At 37.6% G+C, this 24,256-nt stretch overlaps 1 protein-coding gene across 1 annotated transcript in view; it reads left to right on the top strand.

Moving 5' to 3' along the window:
* Positions 1 to 24,256, top strand: part of mctp2a (multiple C2 domains, transmembrane 2a) — a 52,216-nt gene that overhangs the window by 8,887 nt on the left and 19,073 nt on the right. Inside the window, exons 4-17 of the mRNA XM_055175005.2 lie at positions 14 to 125; positions 3,809 to 3,951; positions 4,291 to 4,367; positions 4,499 to 4,604; positions 4,705 to 4,740; positions 11,394 to 11,564; positions 12,242 to 12,372; positions 13,975 to 14,161; positions 14,274 to 14,367; positions 14,465 to 14,567; positions 14,656 to 14,758; positions 15,687 to 15,788; positions 15,955 to 16,029; positions 16,297 to 16,416. Coding sequence (XP_055030980.2) covers positions 14 to 125; positions 3,809 to 3,951; positions 4,291 to 4,367; positions 4,499 to 4,604; positions 4,705 to 4,740; positions 11,394 to 11,564; positions 12,242 to 12,372; positions 13,975 to 14,161; positions 14,274 to 14,367; positions 14,465 to 14,567; positions 14,656 to 14,758; positions 15,687 to 15,788; positions 15,955 to 16,029; positions 16,297 to 16,416 — 1,560 coding nt within the window. The remainder of the gene's footprint in view (positions 1 to 13; positions 126 to 3,808; positions 3,952 to 4,290; positions 4,368 to 4,498; positions 4,605 to 4,704; positions 4,741 to 11,393; positions 11,565 to 12,241; positions 12,373 to 13,974; positions 14,162 to 14,273; positions 14,368 to 14,464; positions 14,568 to 14,655; positions 14,759 to 15,686; positions 15,789 to 15,954; positions 16,030 to 16,296; positions 16,417 to 24,256) is intronic.

Here is a 24,256-nt window from a genome sequence, read left to right as displayed (position 1 = left end):
CTTTGCTTTACAGAACCCACCAGGCTTGTATGACAGCCAGATTCTTCATCCACAGCAGAAGGTTCAGTATCTGCTCACTATCAACCTGAAGGAGGGCAGAAACCTGGTAGTCAGAGATCGCTCAGGTATTGCCTCTTAAACACTGTGACTAATGAAGATAAAGACTAATAGAGATAATTAAACTTGCTATGCTGGGTGTTGTCATTTCCATTTAAAGCCTTACTTGCAAATTCCACTCCATTTCAATGTTTTGCTTTTGTTATTTAAAACCAGTGAGATGGTTTTAGTAGATTAGATCCTTTGGTTAAACATACACCTGATTAGGAGTAGGAGGGATGGGATTTTCACCTTTTTACTACTAGACCTTTAATGATCTGACCCTCTGAAAATATCCAGATGCTTGTGTTTCTCTTGTCTCCTTGCATCATTGATCCCAGGTGTTTGTTACTGTCCTGCATGAAAAAGATATACAATATGATACATATACATGTAGTGTGGCATGTCACAAAAGTACAAGACTGGTACAGCATGTCATGTTAAAGATGAGCAATTCTTCCTTTTAATTCAGTTATTAGCATTGTGTTTGCAAGTCTTAGTGCGATGTTGTGATCGTCTGTTGTGTTAGGTGAACACACAGAGCTGTTGATTTCTTTAACCAGCGGGTATGATTCATATCAGCGCCTGGTGCTGTCCAGTTCTTGATGTTTGGATGCTGTTCTTAGACATCTGCCATTGCAAAGGTCACTGGTTTATAAGTTGGGAGAGATCTGTGACAGACTGCTCATGTCTGTACTACGAGTCATTTTGACCGGTGCCACTTAATGTGTTTAATGTATCACTCCTCCGTCTTTATTCTCATGCCAACATCAAAATATTTAATTGGTGCCAAATATTTCAATTCAATATTTCAAATCCAGTATTTATTCGTATGTGGATTGAATATAGTGTACTTCCAGCGGGATAATGTACATCCAGGCAAACAAGGGGTTATATGAAGGGATTATGGCAAAATAAACCTCTTCAGGATAATACAAGACCCCTTTTTATTGTAGTATTGAATGACAGGTCTAGAAATGAGTAGACGTTTCTTTTGTCTGTATTGACCTGGGTAGACAAAAGCATACGGGCAACTTGCATACATTCTTAACATACATTTTCCACAATCAGATTTAACATGCTGGGGGTGCCAACAACTTCTGTTGAATGTGTTAAGTCCTGTTTTTAATCACATGAAATAAAATTAAAATAAGTGCTCAGTATCACAGCAGACTTTCGACGTCTTCTTTGTCTGTAGCCTTTATGAATCAGCAGGTAAGACTTGTATGGTCTTCCTAATTCTCTAGAATGCGGTCGGACCAGATTGTCCTTCTCTTTATCACCTTACTTGTTTCCCAATTGCGTAACGTACAAGAAAACAAAAGGCTATTTCTGGAAGTATTGTTTGGATTATCTATCTTCCATTCAAATGTTACATCCAGACAGATGCACAAAAGCCGCTTCAGTTTTATAACACGAGCGTAGAGAAACAAATAAGCTTTCGTTTTATCTACTTCTGAGCCGATGCAAATGGTCTCGGTGATGTGTTGTTTCCTAGACATTGTTGAAAATCCCTAGCGTGTTGTTGCAAAGTGAGTGAATGGGTTGCTTTGTGTTTTGTCCCTACAGCAAGGTTTATTAAAATCTTATAGCAAATGACATTCCTACATTTTCATTTGATACTCCGAGCAGCTCATCAGATGTAACGCCGGCGTATCTGGTGGGCCTGACCGCGCTGATTGGCCGGCTCATTCTCATGTTCAAAGTCACAGGTGTATACCCACAGGCTATTCATTATCATCTCTACCTCATTATTTTTCATAATTAGAATATATTTCACTGATATCCCTCACTGCCAAATGAATTTGATGAAATGTTCATGCACACTTTTGACTAAAGTCATTTATGGGGGAGTTAACGCAGACTGAAAATTAAAAAAATAATAATAATTTTAAAGCCTAAAACATTAAATCCCTCCATTTCCATTTAATGAGTTGATGTTACTTATTTATGTATTTCATTTAATTACATATATTGCACTGCTGTAAAATGCCTGAGCCTGACAAATTGTGCATATGACAAATAAACTTTAGTTGAAAATTATCCATAATAATTCATTATGATTGGTGTTATGTAGATATTAGCACGTACACAAAAAAAGCTGGGTTATTTTCAGCTCAGCGTTTAGTCAAAAAGGGTTGAGCGCAGCCATTGGGTTTAATTAACCCAGATTTTTTTAAATATTTGACCTAACAATGGGGTAGAACTACCCAGCATTTTCGGTTAAAGCATCCCACCATAGGTTAAATTGCAACCCAACAGGCTGGGTTCGTCCCTTTTTGACACAATGCATTTTTTTAGTGTGTACATTATAATATTGCTCAATATTATAGTTTTTCTGTCAGTTTTTTGTCAGTCACATTGTAATCAATATTAAAGACCATAATCTATCTATATCATACTATAGAAGAATGTACTAAATATGAAAAAATGGATGCATCTCAAATGTATTTGTTGGGAAATTGTGCCCTCCTGTGGTCTTGAATTAGAATGACACACAGTTTCATCTCTACAATATGATACAAAGTGCTGATACAGCTGGTGAAAACTCTTTTTTATTATTAAAATATTTCACTTTATACCACAGGGCTGTTAAATTCTTTATTCTGATTGGTTGAGAAATGTTCCATGGGTGTTGATTATTTTTCAATAACCGCACACCTAACCTTTAAAATGTCTTAAAAATATGCACCAGAGCAATATTTTTGGTAACTGTGGTATAAGTGGAATAATTGACTCTGGTCTTTTGAATTAATCGAAAATAATGCTTGGGTGTGCATTATTGTTTTATAATTCAACGGCCCATCGTCAATTATTCCTTACTTAAAACATCAGAATATTTTGATCAGAAGCCAATTGAATAATTTCTTCATCATACTAGTTGATTCTTCCCTTTCACTTTTGTCTGTCCCACAACAGCACAAGGCCGACGATGCGGTTTGCCTAACAATTACCACCCGGCTCTCTGCCCGACTGACGCAAACGCCCGAAAGTGGCCCGTAAACCCCCCTTCGCCGTCCTCCATTTTCCTTCTGTTAATTTCTGCCATCACCGTGCCGTCTTTACAGTCACAGCGGATCTCTCCCCCTGGCTGCCCGAGCCCCTATCCTCCTGTCAAGCTGACTGGAGGTTTCCTTGTCAGAGACTGGCAGGGAGGAGCAGCCTCCTGGAGATGTTCATTTGGAGAGGGGATCTGACAGATCTGACAGTCTCTCCCTACAGGGCTTTTGTCATGTGATTCCAGGCACCCTGCAGCTTCTCTAAAGCGCTTTTTTATCCAGCCATACAAATGAAGCGATGGTTTCTTTTTCACTCATATTTTCTTTTTCCATCCAATCTGCATACCACGGCATAGACAAAGCCGGACCGCTCTCCCTCCCCTCTCGAACAGACAGACTTTCTTAACAGGCTTTGGGGATTAACACCGCTTGCTCCTGGTTTCTGGGGTTTTAATGCACCAGCATTACATTAACAGATTTACGCTGGTTATAATTTTTCACGATCAGCCAGTTCAAATCACTCTAAAAGGGACAAGTCCAAAGTCACCATGCTTAAAACTGTCCTCTAAATGATAGGTAGTGAAGATTATTTGCAGTCTGGTAGTTTGTATGAGTATATCTGTGTGGTAGTAATGTTTGTTTTGATGACATTTATGAGTTTCCACGCCGTCTTTGTTTCAAAATAAGGAATTGTGCTGTTTTGTTTTCAACAGGTACAAGTGACCCATTTGTCAAATTCAAACTGGATGGCAAAAACATCTACAAAAGCAAAGTTGTGAACAAGAATCTGAATCCCACCTGGAATGAATCATTTTCCACTGCCATCAGAGACTTAGATCAGACTGTTGATGTCAAGGTTTGGGACCTATTAAGATTAATGAATAATGCAAAGCATTTTAATTATTAACTTGAATATTTATGTTCATTCTATATATAGTTTTTCTGTATTGGAGGTGCTCTATTTTGGGACTTCTTTTATTTATCTCCACATATAACAAAAATAATTTAGTCAATACTTACATTTATAAACATAATGTATCTGATAAAATGTAATATGCATTTAATCTTTTAATATATGCATTTATAGAATTTTTTTTTTAATGCATTCCCAAATTCCAAAAAAAGTAAAACGTTCTTTAATAAAAGCAACACCAGCTTGGCTGTCTTCCTCGCATCACAATTCTCATTATTTCAGGTATATGATCGTGATCTACGATCCAATGACTTCATGGGATCCAGCAGCTTTCCTCTCTCTAAACTGGTTCTGGACAAGTGAGAAAAACTTTCAGTTTCATCATTTCCATGCTATTGTGCGGTTAATTCCCTCTCACTATTTGGCCCAAGTATTATTTATTTAAAAAAAATACTTTGCAGATAAAGGTTTGTGAAATTCCTCTCTGCAGAACATTTCAGTTGACACTGAATTTGGAGGATCCCAGCAGTGCGGAGGACGATATGGGAGTGATCATTATAGAGGCCCGTCTGTCCATCCGAGAGGAAAAACGAAATGTAGGACTTCTGTATATAGACTCACTGTAATTTGAGTGGAAATAGTCAAAGCATAAATCAAATGTTTTGTAACATGATTTCTGTTTGTCACATTTTTCAGAAGTGGCTACCAAAGAGAAAGGGAAGTTTCAATAAGGTATGTCATTCAAAATTTTTATTTCAAATGCAAACACAGTATACCTGTTACTTTTTCATGCATCTTATACTGTATGTCCACTTGAGGGCAGTAGATCCTTATCATCTTTCAACATAGATATTTCACTGATAATGTATACAGCATTTTTGCAAGTGTCTTGAATTGACCTTATGTTCACTTTAACTTATAGTTAAACAATTTTGAAACAGTTTTTTTTTACTTTAGTTTGTGGCTGTGGTTGTTTGATGTGGTGTACCATCTATATTCATCAATTACTGTATACATATCACCATGTTTCAAGCAAAGTGCCCCGTCTTTCTTGAATTTTGTGTACTGTAGGTCAGTTCATAATTGAGAGTTTATTTACTTCACAGCAGAAGGAAATAACTTGTATTCTTCAGGCTGTGAAAGGTAGCAATTTAAGTGTCCTCTGTACAAAAGCTCTGTCGCATGGAAGAGTGATGTACCAGCACAGTGAACTTTGGATGTTGTATTTATTTTAACAGTGAATTTTATGTCAGTACATGTCAAAAAAACAAGGTAATGCTGTGTATCAAATTTTAACAACTTCTGTGTTTCATACAGTATACAGTTAATTTACAGTATGAAAGCTTCTTAATATAATTATTATTATATTAGTTATGTTTTACCCCACAGTAAAAGTAGAATAAGAATATTTTAGTTTGAATTTATTCCTACCATTAGGAGGCTTTGCATTGTTGTGTTTTAATGACATTGAAGCTCATTTTCGCCCAAATAATACAATAATAAAAATCTTCCTATCTAGTCAAAATACTTTTTTGTTATCATAATCAAAGTTAATAAACTTTAGGACAGCAAATACTCCTAGTATATCCATTCCCCTTTTTTCTCGAATGCGGAAGTAAGTGATGTGACGCATTTCCTTTCAACCGGTGCGAGACTTCCGGTTCAATAGCCAGCCGGTAGAAAACAGTGTAGTGGGAGCACGCATAAAACATAATTTAAACAGTTAATATTTACTACACCTGCCATGTATAAACCAGTGTGAGGATGAAATTACGAAGTGGCTTGATATATGAAGATATATTTAATAATTTTGTGTTGTTGATCGGAGGTGACGGGTCTTCAATGCGCAAATATAAAAGCACAGAGACGTACCAGTATCATTACAATGGGAAAGTCAGTCGAGTGTTTGAACATGGAATTTACCAAGACTTTGTGTTTTTAACTTTTTATGGGCTGGTTTAAAATGTCACAACTGTCCCTCTGGTGCGAGGGTTTCTAAAAAACTGCAATTTTTAATGGACTTGTTTAGGGTGACACGTCGAGCTTCACTCGGTCCGACACAGTCAGCAGTATCTTTCTCATTCAACGCATTGCAAGTTATTTGAACAAACCATAATAAACATATTAAACAACAGTACTAACGTTACATGTATTGAGTGTTGTTTTCGTTTTATGAAAAATTATTACATCGCTTCTAATTATTTTTCATTTAAAACATAACAAAAGTTTGCTCAAACACATTACGAACTATTACGAACTATTATAAACATTAAAGGACAAGTTCGGTATTTTACACTTAAAGCCCTGATTTCAGATTGTTTATGGTGAAATATAACGGTTCTGACTGAAATTTCGGCATATGCGGCTGCCCTGAGAATTTTCGGGTGTTTGTGTTTCACCTCCCACCCTTTACAATGGGTTTATAGGTGCACTGGAACAATCCTTCCTAAAATGCATTAAACTGTCGTTTACAAAGACATGAAACTCACCGAGTGGTCAGGGGTGTTCACTGGTATGCTGACACAAAAATCGCTGCAAAATACGCATTCCAACAGGTTTTATCGTAGTTTTTGTCCAACTCCATTGACTTGTATTAGATGTGCTGTGAGTTACGGTATTACTCCGCGCCGGGAACTTTGTTTCTATTCTTGCAATTGGCAAAGGCGGATTAAAGCCACCACCTGGGCTGGAGTGTCTGTTATTCAAGCTCTCAAGAATGTACGGGTGTGAGGCGTTTGGAAAAATAGGTCCACAAGTTAACAACGAATGCTAAAACACCTGTTGGAAAGCATCTTTTGCAGCGATTTTTGTGTGAGCATATCAGTGAACACCCCTGACCACTCGGTGAGTTTCACGTCTTTGTAAACGAATGTTTAATGCATTTTAGAAAGGATTTTTCCAGTGCACCTATAAACCCATTGTAGAGGTGGGAGGTGAAACACAAACACCCGAAAATTCTCGGGGCAGCCGCATATTTCGAAATTTCAATCACAACCGTTCTATTTCACCATAAACAATCTGAAAACAGGGCTTTAAGTGTAAAATACCGAACTTGTCCTTTAACTAAGCAGATTATGTCGTATATACTCTGTACTGTAATCGCATTTTTGTAATAATATATAGTAGCAGAATAAATAAATCAGCTAAATCAGAATATTTTATCAGCATAATATTAGTTGTTTTTGAATAATTATTGTATTTATTGTTTACTGGCAGTTTCTATGAAAGGTTTTACTGGATGGATTTGTAAGATCATGATTGCATGTGCCCCACATACACATTCAGTTCTTATACATGGATTATGGTTAAAACAAATGTTTTGTAGAGATTTACTGCGTTTGTATTAGCAATTATGGAAACCCCTAACTGCGCAAATTTTGTCAGTCTTTCTGGATTTCATAATAAACATGAAACAGTCAGTCAAAACGGCACACTTGGGTCCTTCGTGATAGGCTACATTATTTTTACGAACAGGAAAGCTTAAAGATGGCGGCGCCCACATTTACATCAAGAAACAGGTGGATATACATTATGCAAGTATTCCAGTACTTACAGTTTATTATTATTTACTGTACATTCATATTTAATAATAATGCATTAATAATGTTGTACTTTTAAAATCTTTTATTCACATTAAAGTAATGTGAGTACAGTACAGTTGTGGCAGAATAATTAAGTGTGCCTAATTCTCATTTAGATGATGTTTTTGTCATGCACAGTATAATCTCTTTCTCATTTTTGGGTGCAATATGACCAGAACTTTTCTTTGTTTGTGTGTGTGAGATTTGCCCAGATAGATTTCCACTAGACCATGCACACAGGTATAGCTCAGTATGTGTTTCTGAATTCGCTAGTGTTCATGTTTACACTCCAGCATGTCCTCTGCCAAAACAGCTGAGACCTCGTTCTATTTGACACCTATCAGAAGAAGCCGAACATCTCTCAATTTTTACCTCTCCTGGCACTTTCGCCATCACGGCCATGCCGCACTGTCTCTCAGATGGAAACAGACAGTAATGTTGGCACATAGTATGTGGCTTTTATTCTTTGTGATAGAGTCTTGAAAGTGTGTCTGTGTGTGTGTACACTTTGAGGCACTATGCCAGTGTAAGATGCTGAGGATATCTGTGATGGCTCATTCCCAGGCATGGTGAGCTATAACCCAGATGTTGGGATGTAATATCACAGCTGTGGACGGACTGCACTGAAGCTCCAGCCAAATGGATACGGCTTTGGGCTTGTCCTCGTGTCCCCATGCTGCTCCACCATATGGAGGCAATCCCCCAGCTCTTTTAGGACCAGGAATAGCCTCTCTTTAGGGGCCACTTACTCTTAAGCGGAATTGTTTTATTGGCCATGCCGATCAGAAATTTGTCCAAAATAAACACTTGGGAGGACTTGGCTCGGATGAATATTGTATTTCTCTCTGTAACTACCCCCTTTATCTCTCACCCCCTCTCTCTCTCTTTAAAGAGGCTTGTTTATGGAGATGTGGCCATTACGTTAAATGTTAATGCTGGTTTGTCTGCTGTGTCGTGTATGCGTGTGTGATTCTAATGGACCAAAGGCCCTGTCACACTCTTTAAGCAGCCAGGTGGGAAAACAGCTCTCTGGTCTGTGATTACTGGCAGAACAGACCAGCCTCTTCCTGATGCGCCGTGTTTGAAAGTGCAGGGCTATCAGCCCACAAGTCATCTCTGTACTGTGTACTTATCCATCTGCAGTCTTGTTGATGGACCCGTTTTCTCTCTCTGAGATGCCAGGATCACCTGCACATTTCATTTCATAATATATTTATTTTTCTTAAAGTGACCATATTTTACTTTTTATACAGTACAGCGAGTAAAATAAGTATTGAATGTCACAGTTTTTCTGAGTAAACTTATTTCTAAAGGTGCTATTGACCTTTTCACCTACTTGCATCACAGAAGAAAACTTTTTTTGTTAAACCAACCAATCTTTCATTTCTACTACATCTCAAATGATGTATTTAGTTAGTTAACAATCTGCTGTGAAAAGATTTTAAGAGCACTTTATTCTGAATCCTTTTTTTTCTACAGGTTAATTTCATTGCTTGGATTTTATATATCCTTAATACAATTCACGAGTTCACAATTACAAATAAGTCGTATAGATTAAATTTGTAAACGTATTTGGCGTGCTGTCCGGGGAGAGGGCTCTGAGTTCGGAAATGGGCCCGAACGCAGAGTACCCCCCCCCCATGTTTAGGGAGTAAACTTGTGAGTGAGAGGAGATGAGCTTGTGGAGGGATTCTGAAGACTGTAGAGAATCCTTAGGTGAGTTTGACTGTGATTATATATGGGCTTGCCTTCATGCTGATTGGGTAGATATGTTGATTACTGATTGTAGACAGCATGGAGGCACTTTAGTAGTTTTTTTGACGTGTTCCTCCCGAACTACATTAATAAAACATCATTAAGTGTATTTTTACATTTTGCGTAAATTAAAGGTCCAATTTGCAGTATTGGGGAAGCTACTTCGAAACTGTAGTTAGATAAGTACAAGCTACTTATCAGTAAAAGTAGTTAAACTACAGCCAAGCTACGCATCTGAAAAAGTAGTTAGCTACACTACAAGTTACTATTAAAAAGTAGCTAGCTACATTTAAACTACTTTGATTTTTTTTACAATGATATTATATTACAAATAACTTAATATAATATTTAATGAAAAATGTTGTAAGAAAAGGATTTAGGGAATACAATTATGATTTTAGCATTGTTTTAGTTTGTGAAGTGCACAATAGGCTACTCAAATATTTATCTATGTCTTTAAAATTGACAATGAATAGGCAAAAAAAAAATAGAGAGCAGAAAAATGTTTCAAAAATGAGTTTTATTTCAGCTCTTTATGATAGTAACCATGAATTGTTATTAACAATTATTATAAACGAACTACTGTTAAATCACGTGGTTTGATATATGCACTACTTTTAGTATATATAATATAAATGTTTTCTTTTTCCGTTTGATTGGTAGATGCTAAAGCAGTTACGCAAACACAACTTTAGCGTTTTTATAGGTTTGTTACAAAACTGTGGCAGGACAGATTCGATTTTGGAATAAAGGGAAATGGATTCATCACTGCACTTAATATAGAAACAGACATTTGATATAGAAGCAATAATGCAGGAGGATTAATTTAAAATGGCTAATAGTATGTGCTTGAAGTTTTCGACACAGACATTCAAATCCTTTGCACAGATTACATATGAACATGTAAACTTAACTGTTGGTTTCTTTAAGAGAATTTGACTGATCTTTAGATTCTGCCACCATGCCACTTCATCACGGACATTATGAGAGTGTCAACTTTACCCCTGCACTTTTTGTACGTAATATATCAGACGATCTTCGCAAAGATGCGTGACAGAACAATAGATGGCAGTAATGAACCAGTTGAGTTTCTGATATGCTGTAGTAAGAAGAGAAAAAGACACTGCTGCGCTTAGTCAGTACGAGTGCACTGCTAAAAGGCATTGCGGAGGAGGCACAACATAATGTAGCTTCTGGTCGCGCTGCATAGCTACTTGCTGGAAAAAAGTATTTAACTACTGTTAAAGCTACACCATTTTAAAAGTAACTGAACTACCGTCAAGCTACCGAAAAATGTAGTTGAGTTAGTAGCATCACTACTTGTAGTTAACTACTTCCCAACACTGCCAATTTGTAACTTTTGGAAGGATCTTTTAACCAAAATGCAATGTAATATACATAACTTTATTATAAGCTACCATAGCTTCAGTGCATTTCGAAATTGAGGTTGGCTGCAATTTTTGTGATGATGCTAAAAATCCATACTGTACCTTTAACGAAATTACAGATTGATTGGAAATAAAACATTTAAATAAATACAAAAAACATCTAAAAAGTAACTGAAGAAGCCACAGTAAAACATTTACAAATGTATTTCAAAAAATATGCAGTGTATAAGAAACTGGGTACCACTATATTTTAGCGTGCAGTATGTGCACTTACAGTGTACTTACCCAACAAAACACCAGTACCTACATTTACTTAATATGGGTTAGGATTACTGTAGGTTCAGGGTTGGTACTTTGCACTACAGTTATATTATATATATATTTATATTTATGCATTTGGCAGACGCTTTTATCCAAAGCGACTTGCAGTGCATTACAAGCTATACATTTTTTATCAGTATTTGTGTTTTCTGGGTTCGAACCCATGACCTTTTGCACTCAAGTGGACATATAAGACAAATGCAATGCTCTACCACTGAGCATTAAAAACTTTTACTTTAGAGTAATATAAAAAAATAGCATGAATGTTTCTTTATTTTTGATGTCTCACTAGCTATGTGAAAATTATTCTAAAATGATGTTCACATGTTGGCTGTTCCAGGGTCAGCCAATCAGCCAGGCGCAGGTTGCGCGACTCTCGGGTGGACAAAAGAGTCAGGTCTGGACCGGAGTTTACTCTGTCATCCTGGTTGAAGGCCAAGATATGCCAGACTCCGGTCAAGGAGACATCTACGTGCGTTTCAGAATCGGAGACCAAAGGGTTAAGAGCAAGGTGAGATCATCCGGCTCCCCGTTCTTTCTCCATTTCATGTAATTGTTACATCATCATCTTCACTTATCTCTCTCTTTGTTTCCAAACCTCCATCCTTTGTTTTTATTGTACTCTTCTCTCTCCTCCTCCCATTATTTTTCAGTAGTTTACATACCTTTCCTCTCTCTCCCGCTTTATATTTTCTCATCTGCCTTATACAGCTCCAGTACCCCCCTTTCTCCCCCTCATGGATCACTCCTCTCAGGCTTCAGTGCTCCGGTGACAGAGGAGGCTACTCATTAGATCGGCCGTGTCTGGCAGGGCGTCTCTCCTGATGCTTCTGTTACTCCGTCTTGTTCAGCTCATTTGCATACTTAGAATGCCTTGCTCATCTTACCTCTTCATCCTTCCCCCTTGATGGTTCCAACCAACTAGTCTTGTGTTCTCATGTCATCTTTTTTACAGAGCCCCCTGGCTCTATTTGGGCATGTTTGCTTGTTGAACAAAACTAGTTCTAATTGAATGCTGTCAGAGTTTATAATCCCAGTGAGAAGAGAGGATACGTTCACCCCCCTCCACCACATGTCTTATTGAAGTCTTACTGAAAAAGGCTTAATATACCTGTCATGTTAGCTGTCTCTGTTTTTAGGTTCCTTAAAACCTTTTCTTTCTCTTTTTTACTCTGGTTTCTATTACAGAATCTATGTATTAAGGCAAACCCCCAATGGAGAGAGTCTTTCGATTTTAACCAGTTCCAGGATCAGCAGGACAATCTGGTGGTTGAGGTTTGTTGCAAGAGGGGCAGGAAGTCAGAAGAGTGCTGGGGAGTGTAAGTCCAACATTAGCAAAATATAACAGACCAATGCCGAAGTTAACCGAAGTTAACTGAAACTAAATAGTTTTTAAAATACACTAAAAAGGATTGGGGCAAGCTGTGCCACGGTGTCATCTAAGCACATTTACACCTGGTATTAAGATACATTTTGGTTGATCAGATCACGAGTGGACGAGAGAGACATATAGGGCCCTATTTAAATGATCTAAGCGCATGGTCTAAAGCGTACAGTCTAAATAAGCATGTCCGAATCAACTTTTGCTAAATTAACGATGGGAAAAATGGTTTGTGCGCCAAATGCTGAGTCTTAAATGGTTGTTCCTATTCTTGTTATGAGTAATGGGTGTGTTTTGGGCGTAACGTGCAATAAACCAATGAGAGTCTCATCTCTCATTGCCTCAACATTCAATTACTTAACAGGCTACAGGTGAAGCTGCTCTTTACGCCTTCTAACGTCTCATAATCGGTCCTCATTTATGTCCAAGAGACTCCATAATAATCGTTTGTGTGCTGCTGCGCATCCATATGTGTGATAAGCAAACGTGTGTTGTCTTCTTGTCATAGGGGCATATTACTAACACACCCATTAAAAACAAAAACAGTATTGCGGCATTGACTTTAGACTTTAGACCAAGTTTTAGTTGGTCAATGGTGTAGTCTATTTTAGTTACCTCAAAATAGCAACACGCCAACAATGTGTCTGAACACACCTCGTTTTCAGACCAGAACGCCCATGGGTGCAAAATTGGGCGCAAATACATTTGCTATTTAAACAACGTGGCGCTAAACGTGAAAATGATAATGGCACTGGGTTCAAACTAGCAAAAGACACTTGCGCCGCGCATTGTGCTACATTGCGCGGGGTGTATGATAGAGCCCATGGTCACTTTTGTCCACTTTTTGTCCTGGTGGTCCACTGGCCAGTAATTAATACCCAAGCAGAAGAAATGGCATTTTTAAATTGTTTCACACTGACATTATATGAGAGTCCGCTGTTTGTATATGTAATATGTGTATGTAAGGGATTTCTCGGGTATTTCAGAGCAGTTGATGAAAAACTCTCACACGCTCGCAAAATAAAACAAAAATGAAGGAGGCGATTAAGTTTTATCAAGGATACTCTAAAGACCGGCCGAAAACTGGGTTCGCCCTAGAAGTCAGCACTGATAAAAACACTGTTCTCGGTACATAACACACAAGGCCTTGTTTACGCATGGTATCACAAGTGGACGATGCTAAATGTGTAAACAGTGTGTAAAACGTTTTAAGCTGATCCACTACCAGATTGCTTTTGTGTTTGAACAGCCACTAAAGACCACCTACTCTACATAGGGTTAAAGCGTTGGTGTAGGCATCGATAGGCACAAGACACTTGCGAGGGTGAAGTAGCACTGACAGTAGCACCCTGTTTATCACCCTTCTTATACACAGATCTCAAAGACAGGTGTATATATAGTGCTATATATATATTTAGAGTGTGGTTATGTGAACAAATTTGTCCACAGTTTGTCATCTTACTCACTGACACATCTTGCCTCTCTCCTAATGCTCTCTGTCTTTAAAACACACTGACCAAATGACTTGAAATATTTTCAGGCTGGACATTGACCTGAGCACGCTTCTTGTCAATCAGAGGCAGTTATATACTCATGATCTGGACACAGGCAAGGGCCGACTGATGTTCCTGGTCACACTGACGCCCTGTTCTGGTGCATCCATCTCAGACATGCAAGCTGCTCCATTAGAGACACCAGAAACCTACAAGAAGATGCTAGAGCAATATGTCAGTAATACATCTTGCTTGTTGTTTTGCTTGTTTTGGCTCGTTTCTCATGTAAAACAAAACAATCTGTGTGATTTAGTTTTTAAAAATGAAAGATTACTTGTGTTCGCAGAGTTTGATAAACTCTCGGGGAGATTTAAAGGATGTTGGCTATCTTCAAGTCAAGTTAATAAAAGCCACAGATCTTCCATCAGCAGATTTAAGTGGTACTTACACAATTTAATTCCAGTGAGGTCATATATTAAACTATAATTATTTTGTCAATAATATCAATATGTCAAATAATATACTGTATGTTATCAGGTAAAAGTGACCCCTTCTGTGTTCTTGAGCTTGGTAACAGCAAACTGCAAACCCACACAATATCCAAAACAATCAATCCCGAATGGAGAACAGCCCTTACATTGTAAGTAACACTGGTGAAGTCTCTTTCCTCAAAACATGTGCTGATGGTTTTGAAATAACATTTGATCTCACTATCATTTTGTCTACAGCCCCATTAAAGACATCCATGATGTTTTGGAACTAACAGTCTATCATGAAGATGGGGACAAAGCTCCAGACTTCCTAGGAAAAGTTGCCATTCCTTTGCTAAGTGTAAGTACCAAACCAATAATGTAGATCTACAGTCAGTTCCTCCAGAAAAACGCGTGATAATTACATGATTCATTGCATAAACATCCAAAGTACGCATATTTATGCGGGCCGCATTTTTAAAAATACGCAGCACTTTCGCCACATAAATTGCAGATTTCTGCGCAACTAAATATACCGAGTTTGCATGATTTCATAATCCCTGCATTTGCGTAGCAAAAAGTCACATTTATCTTAGCAGAAAGTTGAACATTTTTGCAATTATTCACAAAAGCCCAGCCATGTCCCCTGTTGCTATGGAAACGTTATAAAGTAACGTAATTACACGACGTGAACATCATTGAAAAGCTGCAAACCCCAACCGCAATTTTTGCAAGTTCACGCAATTCTTGTAAGTTAGTTCACGCAATTCTTGCAAGTTAGTTCCCGCAATTTTTGCAAGTTAGTTTCCGCAATTTTTGCAATTTAGTTCCCGCAATTTTTGCAATTTAGTTCCCGCAATTTTTGCAATTTAGTTCCCGCAATTTTTGCAAGTTAGTTCCCGCAATTTTTGCAAGTTAGTTCCCGCAATTTTTGCAAGTTAGTTCCCGCAATTTTTGCAAGTTAGTTCCCGCAATTTTTGCAAGTTAGTTCCCTTTTTCCAAGTTCCCGCAATTTTTCCAAGTTCCCACAATTTCATCCCATAAAATTGCATAAATGTCCCGCATATTTCATTGCATTTTTTAAGAAAAAGTGCTGCAAGATCAAGGATTTTTGCCCGCAACAATCACAAAAACTTTTTCTGGAGGACTGTACAGTATAATCATCATAGTGCCTAATTTTTTTTTAAAGGTAATGTTTTAATACTGCGGTTGGACAGTCTGCTATATTGTCTGGGACACATGTGAGGACACACCTAATCTTTAACATACTATGCATTGATTTGTCTTAGGTTTCTAATGGCCAGCAAATCACAAAAATGCTGAAGAATAATAATCTATCTAGGGCAGCCAAAGGAAGTATCACACTGGAGCTGCACGTGATCTATAACCCAGTAAGTGCAAGAGCTTTATAAATATAAGATATTTATAATAAAAATATAGTTATTTATAAAATTAAAACATGCATTAAACCCATTACAGACCCATTACACTATGAAGACTACATGTGGGTTCTAAAAAACTGTCAGTAAATTTACAATCTGTGATTTTTCTTTTCAGATCAGAGCAGGTGTTAAAACCTTCCAACCTAAAGAAACAAAGTTTGCAGAGGACAACCCAAAGTTTAACAAAAAGGTGAGCTTTATCTATCTTTAACTACTATAGCATCATTTGGCACCAACTTTTTCTTAGTATTAGGTTTGTTATTTAGAGACTCTAAGGCTTAAAGTTTTTCCTCCAGCACTGCCTGAAGCTCTTTAGACACCAAAGACGCCTTGACTTATAAATATTTATCACCAATGAACCTTCAGTTTAAAAGCCTCTTTACACCTGAGTGAATGTCATGTTGCAAGCATTACGTCCTCAGGCACATCTTGCTAACTACTGATTTGTCCCCATTAGCTTTTAGCACGTAATATCTATCGAGTGAGGAAGATCAGCACGGCCATTCTCTATACGCTGCAGTATATTAACAGCTGCTTTCATTGGGAGAACACGCAGAGGAGTATTACAGCCTTCCTGGTAAGTCTTCATGCCACTGTTTACAAGATTTCAACTCCGTGGCCCTTTTAGTAACCTGAGGTCGGTGAACGTATTTGTGTAATCCCTCTTTGAAGAAATCACTTTGCTCTTTAATAGCAACTTTTCACAAGATGAAAACAGGCCGTCTTTATTCAGCCCTGCCCTGTCAAAGTGCAACTATTAGGTGTTGTGAATCGAGTATTTCTTTTCGTTTTTTTTTTTAATACATAACTGAGCAGACACTAACACAACGTATTCCACAAAAGTGTATATATATATATATATATATATATATATATATATATATTATATACACACACAACTGTAGCCATACTATATAGAAAATACAGAATGAGTATATAAATATACATATATCAGTGGTTCTCTACCGAGCCCCTAAGGTGACATTGGAGTAAAAAAAAAAGTTTAGTTTCATGTGCTCACGCGAAACCTTCAAGTGCAGATTTTTATATTTTATAGTTTCACATGTGCACGCGATAGTTTCACTTGCGCACGCTAGGTTCACGTGCTCATGTGCTCACGCTAAACCTTTATGTGCAGATTTTTTTTTCGAAGTTTAGTTTCGCGTGCGCACGTGAAACTTTAATGTGCTCATGCGAAACCATAATGTGCAGAATTTTTAAAAAAAGTTACGTTTCATGTGAGCACGCAAAACTTTTATGTGCTCACGCGAAACCTTTATGTGCAGAATTTTTTTTCAAAGTTTAGTTTCGTGTGCGCATGTAAAACTTTCGCATGCTCACGTGAAACTTTCATGTGCTCACGTGAAACTTTCATGTGCTCACGCGAAACATTCATGTGTAGAATTTTTTTTCAAAGTTTAGTTTCGCGTGCGCATGTAAAACATTCGCCTGCTCACGTGAAACTTTCATGTGCTCACGCGAAACCTTCATGTGCGGAATTTTTTTTTCAAAGTTTAGTTTCGCGTGCGCATGTAAAACATTCGCCTGCTCACGTGAAACTTTCATGTGCTCACGCGAAACATTCATGTGCAGAATTTTTTTTCAAAGTTTAGTTTCGCGTGCGCATGTAAAACATTTGCATGCTCACGTGAAACTTTCATGTGCTCACGCAAAACCTTCATGTGCGGATTTTTTTTAAAAAGTTTAGTTTCGCGATAGTTTCGCAATAGTTTCACGATAGTTTCACATGCGCACGCAAAACTAAACTTTATTAAATTTTTGCTCCATGTCCCCTTAGGGGCTCCGTAGTTCTCAAACTGGGGGCCGTGGCTGTTTCATGACATTTTATAAAATACATTAATTTATCATAAATTCTGTGTAATATAATATAAATTATATACATTTTTGCTCAATCAAGATTAAATCTAGCAAAATTTTGTGAGGTTTATTCTTAAAACAAAACAAAAACATAAACACTGGGAATCACAAACAGTAGACACAAGCAATTTAATACCTGATCCGCTTCCCTGTTTGTTCCAGCATGCTGTGCTTACTGTAGCCATGCAGGAAATATTAAAAGTTGTGCTGTAAAACACATTAAGTTATTTTTAGAGGCAATACTTTCATGGAGCTGATGTGTAATACGCAGTCTCCAGTGCCGTTGCGTCGCGCTGCTGGAAAGAGCAGTAGTCGGAGGTGTGTGCGCCCATCCACCTGAGGCGCCTGGGTGTTAGGCTGGGGAGGAGGCGTGGGACATCCTATCACAGGCCCTATCACTGACTTAACATGCCGGGTCGAGAATGAAAAGTATAGCATCTCATCTCTGCTAGCATGTGGCCTGTTTCCGCACCACTGCGTTCAGAGCCGCACAGGTGATGCTGAGATATGGAGATGACAGGGAAAATGGAAATGGGGCACCTGTGTAAATCGTGCAGACTGTAAAACAAAAGGCCGAAGGGGGTGGATCTCAAACAGCGTTGTTCTGTTTTCTTTACAGCTTTTAAGACCAATTGCATATACTTTCTTGTACCGTCTTCATAATGTGTAATTACCATACATGTCGCAAGATGTCTATAAAACAACGCGCAACCCTCGAGGCTTAGCGAACGCCTCTCCGTCATTCCCTCGCGCTCTCTAGGTATATGTATATCTGTAGGCTGTGGTAATAAGGTAACAGGGTTCGACATTGACAGATGCTTACCTCTAAGAAATGCATAATTAGAGGAGTCCAAGCTTTCCTTTCTCCATGTCATCGTAATTGTCTCAGTGTGTCATCCATTTAATTTATAATGTAGGCCTGTATACTTTGTATGTAGTGTAGAAAGTGGAAAGTAGAGAGAGGATACTATTTACTTTACAAACATATATTTAAAATACATTACTATACATTATTCATAGAGTCAGTGGAGTCTCCGTCCTTAAGCTTTTACACTTTACGCAACTTATAATGCATTTGTGGTGCTGCGGTTTCTTTGTCCAGGTCTGTAGGTTGCACAGGCAGCGCCTGTTCCCGGAATACACTCCCACCCCAATGCTGGAAATCCCATAGGTCACCACCCCGACCCGCACACAGCAGAGCGCTTACAGACGCTCTCCCTCTCTCTCGCGAAACATCGCTTTCATCTGTAGAGAGTGGGAAATATGTGTGTGGGTGCATGTGTTTTATTCGAATATCCACTTATTTTGTGTATATATACAGTATGCGTGAAACTTTTGAAATATTGTATAATCGCTTTTTCTTTGTTAGGTGAAGAAAATTGCTTTTGGCGCTTTATAAACTTTTGTTTATCCTGATAAGTGCACCTGTAAAGTCTTAGTTAATTAAAAAAGGTCCTACTTTAAACTTGAGAACATTGAAATCACCTACCGTGTCAATTGTCAGCAAGCTGAAACACAAAAAGTGAAAGTGCACTGGAAAAATGTATTTTTTTAATCAGTATTTTCAGATCTATTTAGATTTTTTTCTATAAAAAAAAAATAGTGAATAAGAAAATATTTTTTGCTGTAGTGAGCCTCTGTTTCTTATTACATGCCATCCCCCATAAGAATTTATTTAAAGTTTTGATTCACATGCACCGCAGGCAGTGTTTTTAACACCAGGTCTAGCCAAGAAGATCTTCATATGCATTTAAAGAAAAACTCATGATATATCTTCAGAAAACATGCACAGCCGTGCTCTTCTAAGCAGATGGAGCACTTACATACTTGAATATTTTTTATTGCTTGTTTATGCAACAGTAATGAGCCCAGAAACAGCACTTATAAAGACCGACAACTGCAGCGAGTCCAAGAGAAGGTCTGCGATGGATAAAATCTTTATAAAATAGCAGCGTTTAAATGTGGCCTGCACTTAGACTGGAAAAGATGAATGTGGCATATATCAGTGGAGACTGCCGAGGGGTCACAGAGAGTTCTCTGCTGCATGTCTCCCTTTAGCCTGTAGATGGTGCTAAAGCACTGCCAAAAGACTCTCGGAGTGTGCGGATGAGAACAGGTATTTGTCAAGAGAAGTTTGACGACAATTAAACAAAGTAATTTATTTCACCACATTACACAGAGCAAACAGACTCCAAAAAGTTTCCAGCACAGGCTAAATGAGAATTACCCAACCAGGCCAAATTTACCATGCTCCTGTAGTTTCAGTAAAGATGAAAGGTATCTAAGGGTGAGGGGGAATAGAGATTATTTACACATGAAAGCTGATTTGGAGCTTTGCTGTCATTAGAGTGTTTTAAGTATTTAAGGCGAATTAATATTTTAACATTTGAGCTTGCTCCGTCCGTCGGTAGTCTCAGCTAGAAGGGAGCGCATGCGTGTTTGTGCTTTTGAATTTTTTCCCCCCTTTTTGACACTGCCAGGTAGCAAGCAGTTTCAACATCATTTGACAGCCTGTGAAATGCTGATTGCTTCACATCACAGACTGTAAAGATGGCATCTGATGAATGTTTGATGTTGTGCAGCTGTAAACACTGCTGGCAGCTGTGATGGAGCGCTCCCTCATTCTCTCTCTTCCTGTCTCTGTCTAGCTGAATGGCCAACGCCACATGATAGCAGGACAGGGTCTACACAGGTTCATGGGTCCTGAGGGAATGCTTTAAAGTGCCTTGCACAAGCTACTCTATTAACTGCTTTAGTACGGTCAGAATCAAAGTGATTATAAGCATTTTCACGACCTGATACAGTTTTGTATTTAACTTTACAAAAAGGATGCATTTGTTAACATTAGTAAATGCATAATATAACATATAAAAACAATGAACAATACTTCAGCAGCATTTATTTATTTTAGTTCATGTTATTTTCAGCATTTACTAATATATTATTGAAATGAAAAGTTAACATTAGTTAATGCACCAACAAATAACATGTATTGGCATTAAAGGGATAGTTCACTTTAAAACGAAAATTCTGTCATAATTTTCTCTTTTTTCTATTTTTATTTTTTCTAATAAACACAAAAGAAGATATTTTGATAAGTGATGGTAAGCACACAGTTGATTGTAACCATTGACTCCCATAGTAGGAAAAACAAATACCATGGAATTCAATGGGTACGGTAAACTGTGTGCTTACTATTATTTATCAAAATATCTTCTTCATCATTTCTATAATACTTCCATAATATTTGTTTTCCTACTATAAAAAGTCAAAAGTTATAATCAGCTGTGTGAATAACATCATTTATCAAAATATCTTCTTTTGTGTTCATCAGAAAAAAGAAATTCATACAGGTTTATAACAAGAAAGATGATGACAAAATGTTTATTTTTGGGTGAACTATCCCTTTAACTACAATTAACAAAATTAATAAATGCAGAAAAACTGTATTGATTATTGTTAGTTCTTGCTAGCTAAGGGATTTACTAATGTTAACAAATACAACTGTTTTTTTTAATGTAATTTATTAAAATTTCCACCCCAATTCTTGAGATTTTTCTAGCATCGGAGTCTAGCATGATTCAAAGTTCAAGTCATACCTTTGTTTTTTGCGAAACGTAGTCAATGCAGCTCCAGCTGTTGCTATATGCAATGTGTCAAAGGCAAATTTATTTAAATATTAAAAATAAAAATTTGCACAGATGGAAGAGAAGAATATCACTGCCCCTAAATCTACCTCGGACAGATTGACAACTTGCTTATAAAGCATTTCATATGATTGAAATTGACAACAACATAGAGCTTATTGTTATTCAAGCCATTTTGTAAGATTTGTTAAAAAAAGTTTAAGACGCCTATCTCAATGTCTCCTTTCATTTTTTGGTGCAAATGTTCATGCATGCAAATATGAATGATTATCATATGGTAAGTAGTTTAATTGATTGACAGGCAAAGTTTGTATGTTTTATCTTTGTCTGAGTTTCATTTTGCCTCACCTTTGTTTCACATCACTTCGAAGTTTTGCTGGACAGCTACACTGAAGTAAATGTGTGCATATAAGTGTGTGTTGGTCCCACTGCGTGTCTTGCAGGCTTTAAGAATCTGTCAGGGAGTTTGTGCTATGAATATGACAGGAGGGCAAACCATTGATAGTGATATATGTGCATGGGCTCTTCCTGAAACTCTTGAGGAAGGGATTAATAATTAAAGTGCTGGATTTGAGCGGCCGCTAACAGTGCAGTGATGGCTAGAGATTTGACAGTGTCAGTGTTGTTATTGAGATGTGTATGCTCCGTGTCATCGTAACACTCCTGGGGCTCAATGCTGAGTCTGCCGTGACCCCGCACACCCCCCTCTTATCCTTCACACTGACAGCTTCTCAACTCACTCCTTCACTCAAATTGTCTGTTAACCACTTACATAAACATTTATGCTTTTTTGGATCACACCATGTACATTTTTATTTATTTGCATTATTTGCATTTTCACAATTTGCATTGCTTTCCATTTTAGTAGATTTAATATGCTACCTCCATTTCCTCAAAATAAATGCGCTCCGACTGCAACCCTGATGAACGTGTCTGTATGCGTTTGCATGTCTGTGCAGTTGTAATGACCAGCACTAACACGCTCGCCACCTCTCCAGCAACACAGGATAGCTCTCCCCGGGCGCTCGTGGCCTCAGCCCGGTCTGCTGCATGTGACGTATGCACGCGTATGCATGTTTGAGCGTCTGTGAGTCGAGCTGACATTCGGGCTGCTTCTTGCCTCGGGGGAGCAGGCTCGCATGGCAGATCTGTCACCCAGGAGGTCATTGAATGTTAACGCTCCCAACATGGATTAAACACTGGTGGCCAGTGCGGTGGGGTGGGGTCGGTATGCCAGTCGCTGACAGGCACCACGGGGCTCTGTACGCTGCCCTCGACTCTGTCGGTGACAGAGAGACTTTATCTTTCCCTCTCGCTTTCTTTCATTCTTACCCTGTGGGTGCGCAGTCCACTGTACCACCCCACTGATAAGGACACGGCCGCAGCCGAGCCGAATCAAAACACATATTATTCAATTCGATTTTATTTATATAAAGCTTTTCACAATTGTTTAATTATGACAAAGCAGCTTTACATGAATAAAAACAAGAGAAAAAACTGAAAAATTAGAGAACAACAAGAGTAGCAAGTATTACTAGTAGGGATGCATAACGATTAATCGTGATTAATCTATAGCAGAATAAAAGTTTTTGTTTACATCAACTTTGTATAGATAAATGCTCACACATTCATGTATATATTTAAGAAATGTTTATATACATTTGTATATTAATGTATAATTTATATTATATATAAACACTTAATATATAAATATATATTTTTCTTAAAATTATACATGCATGTGTGCATATTTATATATACATTATACACAGTTCCCACGCATATATGATGTAAACAAAAACTTTTATTGTGCTATAGATTAATCGCGATTAATCGTTTTGCATCCCTTAATATAACGTCTAGAAGTAGTTCTAAATTAAGATTAATTACGATTAATCTATAGCAGAATAAAAGTTTTTGTTTACATCATATATGTGTGTGTGTGAACTGTGCATAATAACCTTGATAGATAAATGCACACACATGCATGTATATATTTAAGAAATGTTTACATGTGTATATACATTCGTATATTAATGTAGAATTTATATTATATATAAATATAAATACTTAATATATAAATATATATTTTTCTTAAAAGTATACATGCATGTGTGCATATTTATATATTTTTTGTAAACAATTTTTTTTATTCTGCTATAGATTAATCGCAATTAATCGTTATGCATCCCTAAATGTAACGTCTAGAAGTAGTTCTAAGTTAAGCTAATGTCAGCTGTCTCCCTAGGGGTTGAAAAAACTCCTAGGAGAAAAACCCTGTGGAAAAAATACCCATAGAGAGAGAGCCAGGCATAGCGGATCCTATAGAAAATATACTATATACTAATTACTATATTATACAATTTTATGGAAATTATTTTTTTTTATTAAATTAAAAGTTAAAGGAAGTGGTTGGTTCTCACTGGACAGACTTAGAGGTCCAGTAGCAAAAATACTATATATTAAATACTATCACCCTTCATTTCACCTTGAAATAAAGCCAGAGAAATACAGAAAAGTGTGGCAATGCTGTAAGATCCTCGTCTATTCACATTAAAGTTGCTCGGTTTCTTCAGCTCTTTCAAGCACGCACATACAGTACACACATTAAGCCTGCAGCCAGTAGTCAGCCTTGTTAGCTTTGAACAGATACGTTCGTGTAATCTGGCATCCATCCACAGCCCTTCGTCTGACCCTCATAAGGCAGACTGGCACTGCCGAGGTTGTTTGCTCCTCTCCGAGTGCTGCGGAAGATAAATGCGTGAGAGGGATGCGAGAGTCAAAAATCCCCTCTTGGTTTAGTTAGTGCTCACTTGTTTTAAGAGCGTATGTACACATAATAGATTTCCTACTGTCAAAATGCACAAATCTGCGTGCCATCAAAAGTAAACC

This window comes from Misgurnus anguillicaudatus, chromosome 15 (genome assembly GCF_027580225.2).
Source record: "Misgurnus anguillicaudatus chromosome 15, ASM2758022v2, whole genome shotgun sequence".
NCBI lineage: Eukaryota > Metazoa > Chordata > Actinopteri > Cypriniformes > Cobitidae > Misgurnus > Misgurnus anguillicaudatus.
The sequence above is the reverse complement of the archived record's forward strand: the minus strand, read 5'-3'. Positions and strand labels throughout refer to the sequence as shown.